At 41.7% G+C, this 12,427-nt stretch overlaps 1 protein-coding gene across 1 annotated transcript in view; it reads right to left on the bottom strand.

Annotated features, from left to right (window-relative positions):
• Positions 1 to 243: 243 nt before the first annotated feature.
• TCERG1L (transcription elongation regulator 1 like) overlaps positions 244 to 12,427 on the bottom strand; it is a 68,188-nt gene continuing 56,004 nt past the window's right edge. The window contains exons 9-13 of the mRNA XM_074159096.1: positions 11,203 to 11,272; positions 9,004 to 9,139; positions 5,273 to 5,362; positions 1,772 to 1,890; positions 244 to 400 (exon numbers count right to left, since the gene is read on the bottom strand). Coding sequence (XP_074015197.1) covers positions 244 to 400; positions 1,772 to 1,890; positions 5,273 to 5,362; positions 9,004 to 9,139; positions 11,203 to 11,272 — 572 coding nt within the window. The remainder of the gene's footprint in view (positions 401 to 1,771; positions 1,891 to 5,272; positions 5,363 to 9,003; positions 9,140 to 11,202; positions 11,273 to 12,427) is intronic.

Raw genomic sequence — 12,427 nt, forward strand, 5'->3', positions numbered from 1 at the left:
AAAAGAGCTTCAATATGAAACATTAATTCTTTGAGAACAAAATATCCTTCAGATTCCTGCAGAACAACCTTCACAAATTCAATATATGTTCAATAAACTCTGTGCAGAGAAAGTTTTTCTCAGGGATCTCCGCTTCCCCACCAAACTGTTCCAAGTTGAACCCCGAATGCTTTAGCCCTCGTTTGAGTCTCTTACTGCAGCCCCAGCACAGACTTGTCGATTTATTGCCAGTTTCAGGAGTTTTTATCTCATTTTCCGTAGCCTTATCCTGTTTTCTTTGTCCCTCTTTTTAAGCAGAAGTATGAACTGATTGAAAAAATGCTCTTGGTCCTTCTTCTTCTGAACAAGGCGAAACCGCTGATCTCTTCCGTATTTCTCGGCAAATTCTTTAAACGTTGTTCTGCAGAAAAGAGAGACATTTTACAGCTGCGACTTTGTCAATCCCCTCTCAGTCTCTTTGACCCGGATCTCACTTTGCTCTTCACACAGACACTAAAAATGGGTGTTCTGGGGAATATTTGCCAGGAAGGTGAGGGTAACCCCTGGGATGAGGGAGGCAAGGTGATGCCAGAACTGCCCAGGCTTCAGACTCACGCATCAGCCTGCAGTACTTAACTTCCATTTTTTGGATTAGAAAAACCTGGTTGATCACCGACAGGACGATTTTGAGTCATTAACACAGTATTTGCTGCAGCCCAGGTTACTGTAGCTTTAATCTACGCCTTATGGCCAGCATTTCAATAATTAGCCGATAATAGAGCAGAAAACCCCACCCGTGTCTAATTGCAAACAAATGGATTTCGACTGTGAGTAGAACATGACGCCTGATGAAATGCCACGCTAGTTTGAGCTTTTCTAAAAATAGCAAAAGAATTAATTGTAAATTTGAGTGATGGGCACGATGCAGTTGAAACGCACGAGCAGCTCTGCCTGAGGATTTCATCGTGGGGCAGCGTTTTTCACGGCAAACGCACATTTGATGGCCCATCACAACCAAGGCAGAGCCTATGGCTGGTGGGTGAGGGTCTCTGGGACTGTGGTCTCACAGCCAGCGCGATTTTGCCCTTATAGAATGAGAACATCAGAACTGGAACCAGCATTTAGCTGCTACATTAGCCCAGAATATTCTCAGTTTTGTTGTAAGAAAACAATCAAACAATTTAATCAGACTTCTACTACATAAATCTCATTATTTTCATATAATATACAAATGATCAAGAGCTATCCTAAGCACTGCATTTGCCGTTGGGCAGTTTTGGATCCATCATTTAAAAATCAATGTATAAAAATAAACCATTGCATTGCATGCTTTATTAAAACTTAGTGATGTGGCATTAATACTTTGTTAAATTATGTTTCCTTTCCATCAAAAAACAAACATAAACAGAGTTTTTCACTAGTTACACCTGTATGCCTGATATAAATGAGATTTAACATTGAGGTATTGATTTTATATAGCTAATGTATGTATGTGTTCTATAATTACACCATATATATGTGTATAAAATGAATGTGCTATGCAAAATATTACACATTCTTAATGACACAGAGAGAGAGAAAGGAATAGAGAGAGAAACAGCACATTCCCTTTCCCAGTATTATAACAAAATATTGTAAAAGATTAGGGCAGAAATGTCAACGCAGCCTTTTAACAATGGATGTACAAGTTTAATACAAAGAGTAGGTTCAGTGTCTCGATGTTCTGGGGCCGATAAGCACAGGGTAAATGAGAAACCTTATCTTAACAAATCTCCATAAGGCAATGCCATACCTTGGCGATAACTTGGATTCTTCAAGGAGCTTTTTAAATTCTTCTTTGGCTAACAACAGTTTATTTTTCTTTTCTTTGTACTCTTCTCTGATCCTGGTCTTGACAAACTGTTCGAATATCTTTCCAAGAAAGGGAAACAAGATAGAGCATTTATTAACAGAGCCTTTATGGTATTTATGCTTGATCAAAGGGCTGTCAATCTCATGGCCTACAGTTCTTATCTGCCCTCAGTATAGGCTGACTCGCAGGCGGCTGAATTTGCTCCTTGCAGCACTGATCATGTTCTCACACAATAAGTAGCTGGGAAAAGGTATCATTTGGACAGATGACGTCTCCATTCAAACATCAAGTGCAACATAAATCAAGATTTCCCGACTTGAGTGTCTTGCTCGCATTTTCATGCCCATAGCATTATTTTTGTACATCTGTACAACTGACTGCATTTACTTATTTTGGCTCCCACATCTTTCCCAACTTGCTGAAATTCCTGAAAATGTCTACATTGCTAAACATCAATGTTCTCTAGGTCACCCCCAAAAAAGCCTGAAGACCTTTCAAATCAGTTGTCAAAACCCACGAGCTTACACATGACCCTCTGTACACATACACTCCAAAGCTTTTATGCATTTGGAAGGGTCAACAGCCTCCCTCTAACAGTATTTGGCAGCTAAATATGCAGCACGGTGCTCAGCATCAGGGTTTTTGGTGTCTTGGAAAGGAGTTAAGGAGTTCACTATGCCACAAAATTCTGCCAACTGCTTTGATCACATTTTTAACATCAAAAATCTGGCCCTGCTGGTTTCATGCTCTAAAAATTTTGTGTGGCAAGTCGTTGAATAGTAGGAGCTGCTCCTTGAAATGCTATTAGCTTTCCATATTCACCATCCTTTCCACCACAAATTACACACATTAACTATGATTGCTACGGTTACTACCACAGTTGCTTTCTCATCAGCCATGAGGATACACAGGTGCAAATCTACATGTCATGAAAGCTAAAGTAACCAAATTACAACTGCTATTTAGTCTGGTATGTGGAAAAGGGAAGAAATAGCACCGGAAAAGTAAACATCAACAAATGGCCATGAAAGAAATACTACAGAAAACCTAGGAAATCAGAATATATGATACTGTATGCAATTGCACAAGTTGAGCGTAAGATGAGAAGGAAAAAATGAAACAAATAAAGCAGGTGACACCGTTATTGCTCGCCTTTCTGCTATCAGTGAAGCTATGATGAAGGTAATAAATCAAAATTAACAGGTAGCTCATTATTTTAATACAGTTGCTCCTTTACCCTTCACTGTTCCTTGCTGAAACATCGTAGCATCTTTCAACTGCTAATAACCCCTCAGAAAATATTGGTAAGTAAGCAGAGCAAACCACAGATGCTCAATACAAATCGTTAAGTTTCTCGGGCGGTGTAAGGGCAGGGTTTCCACTCCTGGAAGTCAAACCCACCTCAACAACAGCTCAAGTCAAGAGGAAGTTCCCTCAGACATGTGGAGATCACAGTCAAAAAGCTTGCCCTGCCCTTCACAAGGAAACTGTGGTACAGCCAGCCATGCTCCGGCACTTAGTTACTTTCATAGAATCATAGAATCATAGAATGGCTAGAGTTGGAAAGGACCTTAAAGATCATCTAGTTCCAACCCCCCTGCCATGGGCAGGGACACCTCTCACTAGAGCAGGTTGCTTAAAGCCCCATCCAGCCTGGCCTTTACTTCCTTCCTTCCTTCTTCCCTCCTTCCTTTTTTTCCCTTGGTTCCCTCCTTCCCTTCCTTCACTCCTTCCTTCCCTTCTTCCTTTATTCCCTTCCTTCCATCCTTCCCTCCTTCCTTCACTCCTCACTTTCACCATGCGCCGCTTTTCACCTCTAGCCCCCTCCAACATAAATTCATTTGCATAATTTAAGCAGCTCTCAGATGCTCGCTATTGAGGTCACGCCGTCAGCATCCATGAAGGTAAATGCTTCCATAAACCTGAATAATGCCTTCTACTAATTTGAGTTGCACTTCAAGAAGTACTTTCATTAAATCAGGCAATTACTCTTGTCCAACTTTCTTCTTAAACTACTTCTTGGAGGAAAATGGGGTCTAATTAAGTGGCACGACTCATAATGAACATCTACAAGTCTTAACTTCAAGTGTAGTATCTAAAATATATTACAGACCTGGCATGTGCTCCCAAGCTTATTGGCTTTTTAACCCTATTTTGCAGAAGAGCACCCAACCATCACCCTCTTCCCCCAAACTACTGTCTCTTGCAGAGCCAACCCCTGCCTGATGATGGGTTTCTACCTACAGCCCTGTCAACTACTTGCTTCTCAGAACCCTTCCCTTGAGTATTAAATACACCCCCCACACAAGGTCCCCCTCAGCAGTGCCTCAAGCACATTATATTATGTGTATTCATGATGTATTTTTATCATACCATCCCCAAGGCTGATAAAGCGAAAGAAGTAATATATCTTGATTGACTCATCAAGGTCTCGATTTTGTCCTTGCTAATTCCCTGAAATAGATACAAAACTCCCTGCTTAGTCTCTTGTTTAGTGGTATTTTCCATTCTAGCAGTTTTCTCTTACATTTTCATTCCCATATTTCCTTATTGTTTTCTTGTACGTTTTTTTTAAGAAAGAAAATATTGGAAAGGTAGTAAATGAAGACGTATGTGCCCAGACCTTCAGTAAATACCTACAAGAAGCTCTCTGGAGAATCACAAGGCAATATGGGACCCTGTGGAATGGAATAGGAATAAGTCCATTTTTCATCGTGTTTATTTAAAAACTGGACAATTCCATATTCAAAATTCTTCCTCCTCCAGGATGACAAAAGACCAGTAAGGAAGAGAAATCACCACAGAATAAAGTGTTCACCTTCTCCGCAACATCCTTGCATCTCTCCTAAATTTTTTAGACTAATTTGCAGCCCTCAGGTCCTTTTAGATCCCCGGTGATAATTAACGCCCAAATAAAGAAGGCAGCAAAAAGCCCACTTCCCTTTGCAGCTTGCCAGAAAAACAAACCCCATTGAAGCAGGTACCAGCGCAGCCACAGTGCTCTATCCCTTTATGTCTAGCCAGTTTATTTATTGCAAAATACAGCGGTAAATACTGTCAAACTTCTAGAAAATATTCTAGGCAATAAAAATGCAGTAGTCTCTCTACAATATTTAAATAGTTCAGAGTGGAAACATTGCCTTATGGCCCTTTCTCTTTCTGCAGCCCAGTCTCCCGGACTCAGCGGGAGTTGTTCCCACACCCCAAGCTCCGGCAGCTCCTCTCTCTACGTGCAAAATCACTTGTCACCATTCGCTTTTCAAAAGCCAGAGCACTTTCTCATGAGCAGAGCCGACAATACGAGTCTTACTGAAAAACTCAAGAAAGAAATTTTAATTTTGTGCAATCCTTTTTATCCTACCAAGATAGTTACTCTGTTATTCCAGTTAATTTGGGAGATGTTTGCTGCCAATCAGAAGCTACGCTGGAGGTAATGCTCACCTGTTTACGTTCCTCTGAATTTAGCAGAAGGTAGCGTGGATCAAATACTATTTTGTGCAACTCTTTTTCCCACGTAGAAAATGCTGAAACCTGTGAAGTACACAAACACAGTGGCATTAAGGAATTTTAATAAGAATGTGAAAGAAGGAAATGTTCCAAGGTGAAGCAAAAGAGTAGTTCAGAAAGCTAATGAACCCTCTAAAGGATGCCTCAGAGCGGTTGGAAGCTGAATTTTAATCTGTTTCTGGCAATGCTCTGGTCGCCCCCACACCATTAGTATTGATTTGCTCTAGGACATCTCAGCGAGTGGCTGGGAGACGCTCATTCCACATTTTTGATGGAAAGAATCTGTAGCAGAATGGAAAATTCCCATTTTATCATCCCCTTTGTACAACAGAAGCATCAATTTCCATTTAAGCAATTATCTCAGCTTTAGTTCCCCTCCTTTCCAAAACTTGAATTATAACCCAAACGAGGCTGTCGGTGCAGGCACACACTGGGAATCTTCACAGCACTGTCTTTTTGTAGTAAATGTGCCGCTTTGCAGCGGGACCCGGGGCAGCCACCCAAGCACAGGGAAGTGTCATCTCCTATGGAGGCTCTTCCACCTTCTCCAGAACCTTCTTGCGGTGAGCGAGCTGGAAGGACCACCAGGAACCCACACAGGTCCCTCACCCACCCAGACCCCTTTGCCCAGGACTTTATGGAACAACATTCTGGGAGTGTACGGATTTCGGTTCCTCACACAACTTCACTGTTAATTAGCTTATGAAGGTAAACTCTGGAGTAACATGAAATATTCTGATCACTCCACCTAACAACAAAGAGTAAATTCACTAAAATAAGTATGTGGAGTATAATTAAAGTAGAGCAATGAACACTCAAACAGGGAAGCTCTGATGAAGCACAGTGGGTTTAAATGGACTTGTTTTCCTCTTACATCACCTTCTTGCAGCTTGCGAGTGGCCTCTCTGCCCACGCAGGTACCCCGGTCCTGAGGTCTCGGGTTTTCCTGCCCCAGACAGATCAGCAGCAGGAATCCTTTTTTTCCAGGCTGTCTTTTATATTCTCTTTTGGACATCAGCTTTGTTTCCAGTACAGAGGCCAATTTGAACTCAAAGCTAGTGAAGCTCGGGCTAATTTATCATGTAATCACTCCTGTTTATGATTTTTTCTTTAGTAATTATTCAATTTCACATACTGCAGACATAAACCTAAATTAAGTGTTGGCTACAGATATTTATAATTTAATTCTAGCTACACACATCATATGTTGTTCAGGATACTCATTTTGGAGCTCTAAAAATGCATATAAAATATTAATATTCTGACTGATCTCCCAATCTATATTGTATCGTGGTCTTCTTCCCCACGATGGGAACACATGTCCGGGGGATGGTGGAGGTGGCATCTCTCCCCAGAAAAAACAACTATTTCTGTTCGAAATTCAATGATTTCGGTATCACTACAGAGGAAAAGGGAAAGAGACCTGAGCTTGCCCTGGGCTTCCAGTTCTCAGCTCCTGCTCGTAACCAGAGTGCAAAGGGCAGGGAAAAAAATGAGATGGAAAAGGCGGGGTTAGGAACCCCCGACCCCCCTTTTTTCTCCTCAGTATTAAGAAGGTAAAATCTTGAGAAAAAAATATCATTTTGAATCTTTAAAAATGTCTTGTTTCACTGACAGCACCCCAGCAAAGCAAAAACTGTCCTAGAAATGCAGCCTGAAGAACTTGGGTGTGTTGATGCTGGGGCTGGGAGGGAGCCAGCAAAAGGCTTGGATTTGCTCAGGATTTTGTGCAAATTTTTAAATTTCCAGGAGAATACCCGAGATTACATTGTCTCGTTGGAAAACTTGCCACAGACTTAACAATAGTGCTATTGTCTTGGAGCTACACTAAAATCACATTTTATTTTCAAAACGTTACAGTATTATTCTGATATAATTGATGTAGGAAGAGTCGGAAGTACACGGGAGCACTCCATCTAGTTCAAGCTCTCTGTAACGCCATCAAGTAACTTCTTGAGAAATAACATTACAAGGAAATGGCAGGAGTTGTCTGTTTCCATAATTAGTTTAAAATAACACTAATGGCCCCACTGCATTTCAGGCAATGCCAACCAGCTGGTGCTCACCAGCAGCTCCTCTGGACATTTAAAAATGCTCAGGGCAAAAGCAAAGTAACCTATTATCTATATATTTGTAAATAATAGCAAAGCAAACAGTAAATCCCCTGAATTTCTATTTTTTATGAGCAAGTCTGACTCTTACACTGGAAACGCTTGAGGAATCTTGTTACAGAACATACCAAATCCTTTTGAATTTTGACTTATTGTCCCCTGATTTAAACTATGCCAGCAGGAGTCTTCAACCAGTATTCATTTATGGCACTTCTGCATTTTTTAAGCATAAATAACAAAATGTATTAATAAAGCAGCTCTGGCATGGAGATAATTTACTGTTGAGCTTCTGAAGGTCTCATTATCTACCTTTAAACTCTGCTGATTACTAGTGATAAATTTTATAGGCTTTACTGCCTAACAACAGACACCTTGGATTATTTTTTTTTCTTTACAGAAACTACATGAACTTCTACAGAATACACACTGGCAGAGTGTTGGGGGGAGGCATAAAATCTCCCCACACTGCCCCATCATACACCCATTTACATTGGAAGGATCAGGGCTTAAATGTGTGATGCTTATTAATTCCATTCACACTCAAAATCACCAGTTCTCTGCAAGAAGGGACACTGTCAGACGAATTTTTGCAGAGGTGATTTTATGTATATAAATAACTGTATCCTAAATTCTCATAGTGATGGTAGTCTTCATGTGGCCAGTTCAGCACAGGTTGAAGTCAGGCTGAAGCTCTTTACAAAATCAGTGATTATTATGTGAGGTCCAGGAAAAAGGGCAGGTTTTCTTAACCCTCCTGAGACTCCAGTACATCCTTTCCTAACAGATCGGGGGGAAACTGTCTCAAGATGCACCAGGGGAGGTTTAGATTAGATATTTGGGAAATTTTTTACACTGAAAGGGTTATGAGGCATTGGAAGAGGCTGTCCAGGGAAGTAGCGGAATCACCATCCCTGGAGGTATTTAAAAGACAGGCAAATGTAGGGCTTAGCGATATGGTTTAGAGGTGGTTTTTGTCAGTGTTGGGTTGATGGTTGGACTCAGTGGTGTGAAAAGTCCCTTCCAACCTAGACAACTCTATGATTCTGGATGGCCAGTAAGTGAATTTGGTTTCCCACTGCTTGGATCATTGGAGTTGGAGGTGATGAAACCTCTCCCACACTAAAAAAAATAATCAAAGAGCTTGCCAAGGGTGTTTCTGAGCCTGCCCCTGTCCTTCGGGTGATGTACATGACACACCTTTGGCTCTTTAATCACCATTTCTGAGGTTTGTGTGGGATCCCCGGGATGGCACGTGGCACTGGTCCGTGCTGGAAGAGCTACTGCCTCTGCTTCTCTTTAGGTCTGTCTGTAGGAATTTAATTAGAACTGCACCTGCAAAGGGCTTTCAGTTCTGCACAGCCACGTCTGGGTGGGCGCACGGGAGGAAAAGTCACAGTATCACCAAACCAACAGGGTAACAGAGAGAAAAAACCCTCTCGATAATTCTTCATTTGACTGCTAAGCAATAGTTATGAAATGAGTCCTGTAGTGGTCCAGGATGATGCCCTGTTTTCATAAACGGGATATGCCAAAGGAGGGCAGCGCGATTCTCACCCCTCTCTCCAGCAGCATGTCTCGGAAATGCGTGATGCGCTCTTCCAGGGGCGGCGAGACCCGCGGTGCTGATGTTTCCTCGGTTTTCTCCTCCCTTTCAGCCTTCCCCTGGTCAGCAGCTTGGGAATCTTCTGTTCTTTAACAAGGTAAGATAGAAAATAGTTCAGTAATTGTCAACTCGGGAGGGGATTTTTAAGCCTCTCTAGAAAATCCTCCTGGACAGTAGGACATCTCCATGTGTGGAGCATCTGCTGAGAACTGACCCAAACCTCCAGCTCGTTATTAACCCACAGGGATCTCCAACAGCTCCTCGTGTGGAAGGATGGTCTGTCGGGGTGATCAAAGAGGAGCTCAGCAGCCAAATACTATGCTATATTTCAAGCTACAGAAAAGTGACAGCTTCATATAAAATTTGTCAAGGAGCGGAGACTCTAAAGGAGTGACTGAAGAGACTCATCTTGTTTTGTTTTTCTTTCCTTGGTTTTTCTGCCCCCGAACTTGAAAGTCAACACTAATCTTTATTTTATGTTCCCATGCAGCCCACGAGCTCGTTCCTGAGGGAAGGAACCGGGCAATGCATCGCATGCACAAACCTGCAATAAAGCAGCAGCGAAGAACCTGCCCTGTGTCGGTGCCTGAAGGTCTGCGTTTATCCCCAAAGCTTTCTTCCAAGATTGTATCTGATTAGAATAAATAGGGGTTTCTGAGAAAATACTGAATACTTTTGCCTGAGCCCCTTTGCTTACAAGACCCCCTGGATAAAGACACGTGTGCCCATCACAGGACAGAAGGAGTTTATTGCTGGTTGCAACCAGAAAGTAGCAGCAGCGTTAGAGTTATGGTCTCCTCTGGTGCAGCCCTACAGAACCAGTGTCACCACTGGAGCGGAACTGTTTCACACCAGATGAACACCTACATAATTTTATCAGAGTTAGAGACCATTAACACTGCACTCTTGCAGGGCTGGAAGCCAACACCTATCTCCCTGTGGTCTGGAGGGCTGGAGATTTGTCCCCATGGACCCTCAGCATCTGCTGGAGGAGATGAATGAGGTGGGAACTTGACCGGGGGGCAGGGGCTGTGCTAGGAGATGGGATGGGAGATGAGCATACGGAACTCCCCACTTTAGAGAAGGCGGCCAACCCAGACCTCCAAATCAGACTTCTGGGTCCATCCTGCTCTTTCTTCATGCTTTGAGCAATGAGTGGGTTCAGTAAAAATTAAGGCTCTTTCTGGAAAGATCGGGAGCCTTAGAATGATCACAAGGTTCAAGTGAGGATAATGAAATAAGGCAATCTGATTTTTAGCCTCCTACCACGCCTGACTGCATTTTCTACTGATGTAATTTTCACCACTGCGGAACAATACTTAGTTTGAAATTTCAACAGGAAAACACTTTTTTGTTTCTAAGCAAATGTAATAGATCAGCATGTAACACGAGCCCTCGCTCATTACCTTCCTTCTACAAATAATTACATTACACTTACATTTATCCTAAAATGACGCTGTATTCCTAGTGTTTTGAGAGAGATCAAATTGGTGTTCTTCACACAATGACACCGACTTTTATATCGTAATAGCAAATTTTATTCTGTGACATGATCCATGAAAAGCCCAATTCAATTTCTAGGACACACAAAGAGCTTTTTGAAGCTGAAACTGAGAAAAATACAACGTGCTCCTCCACCAGCCAAGCACCAGAAGAGCCCCGCTTTCCATCACTCCTTCTTATGCAGTTGAAAACGGTGCGGAAATTCAGACTTCTTTCTCATGCCAAAAATGACAATAAAGAATACAGTTTTCTTTAGGAAATAATAAAAAAATCTGCACGACAAACTATGTGACTTCCTCCTCAGAAGGACACGTAGGGGCAGCCTACCAGCGCGACCTTGGAAGCCTTCAAATCTCAACATGGACAGGGCGGTGAGACATTTGTGCATCAGCGGTACCCACAGAAAGGGGAAGAGGCAACGGGCACAAACTGCAATACAGGGACACCCATCTAAGCATAAGAAAAAGCTTTTTTTACTGTGAGGATGGCTGGACACTGGGGCAGCTGCCCAGGGAGGCTGCGGGGCTCCAGCCTTGGAGACAGCCTCCAGCCTCCCTGGACATGTCCCTGAGCGACCTGAGTAGCTTATTTGTACTAGACATGAGCTTCCCAACATTACATATAGATAAGTAAACTTTAGAACTTACTTATTTCTCTTAGATTTGATGCTAAGATCATCATTTTCATCCCCTGGACAAGAGCTAACACATTTGTCTGCTAAAAAGAAATAAATAGTTATTAGATTTGAACTAGATAAATGGGAATACAAAATCCTCAAATCAACCTTTCATTTCTTGTCTTTGGCCGCTGCTCAGGTATTTACTATTTTTCACTTTCCACAGAGCATTTTAAAAATAACACATATTTAATCAGATCTTCAGAATTGCCTTCATCCAAATGAAAGTAATAGCAATAAAACCAACCATTTTCATTCTGAAAAAACGCTCATTGTTCATTTGTGACATGATTGTTTTAAATCTTGTTATTGTTTCACCTGATATTCCTTCCTCCCTTCCCTTAAAAACGCAACTCCAAAGACATTTCTGCACAATTATTTCAGTCTGAGGGATTCAATCCTGCTGACTCCAGAATCTCCCTCCTTAGCCCACTTCTCATTCTTATACAGGCAAATATAACACTGCTTTTCCAGAAATTCAATGTCCAGGATAGCAAGGGTGTGGAGATGCCAACAACCTCCTCACTCCTGATGTTGCAGGGTATCTCCAAGGCACCGTTGTGCTCCTGGTTGGGGCTGGACACCCGTCCTTGAAGGACACTAAGGTTGCATCGTCACTCATAATGAATGTAAAGTATACGGAACAGAGGGAAATTATTCTGGAAATTATTTTTTTTCCACGTGATATAACCTGCAGTTTTCATCAAAATTCCAATGGACCAACCACCAGACATCGTGTCCACCCAGTGCTTGGTTTGGGTGCGGGGTCTTCAGTAGTTCACCATGAATTAGTTGAGAATCAAACTATATGTGGTTAGCTTGGGAATATCTAAAACACCAAACCTCAGCCTTTCTACATTAGACTGGTAGTGAAGACATCTCTTGCTGTTTAGGAAACTATGAAGAAATAAATTTAAAATAAATATAAAATTGAATTTAGGTTATGGAGATAAAAGGTTTGAATAACTTGATATAGAGAGATCTGATCTTACTGAAATCAGATGAAACTCAAAACATCCTAGAAAATGAGTCCAATCTTTGTATCATTGAAGCTAACAGAAATTTGGCCATTTATTTCAAGTTTCAATTTAAGAATCTTGTTCTTAGCTCATTTTGTTTCCCTGTTTTAGGGAAATTACATGTTTATTGGTGTGCTTTCAGCAAATGCTACCTTTTATTTATATTAAGTGCATGAA

This window comes from Numenius arquata, chromosome 15 (genome assembly GCF_964106895.1).
Source record: "Numenius arquata chromosome 15, bNumArq3.hap1.1, whole genome shotgun sequence".
In the NCBI taxonomy this organism is placed as follows: Eukaryota; Metazoa; Chordata; class Aves; order Charadriiformes; family Scolopacidae; genus Numenius; species Numenius arquata.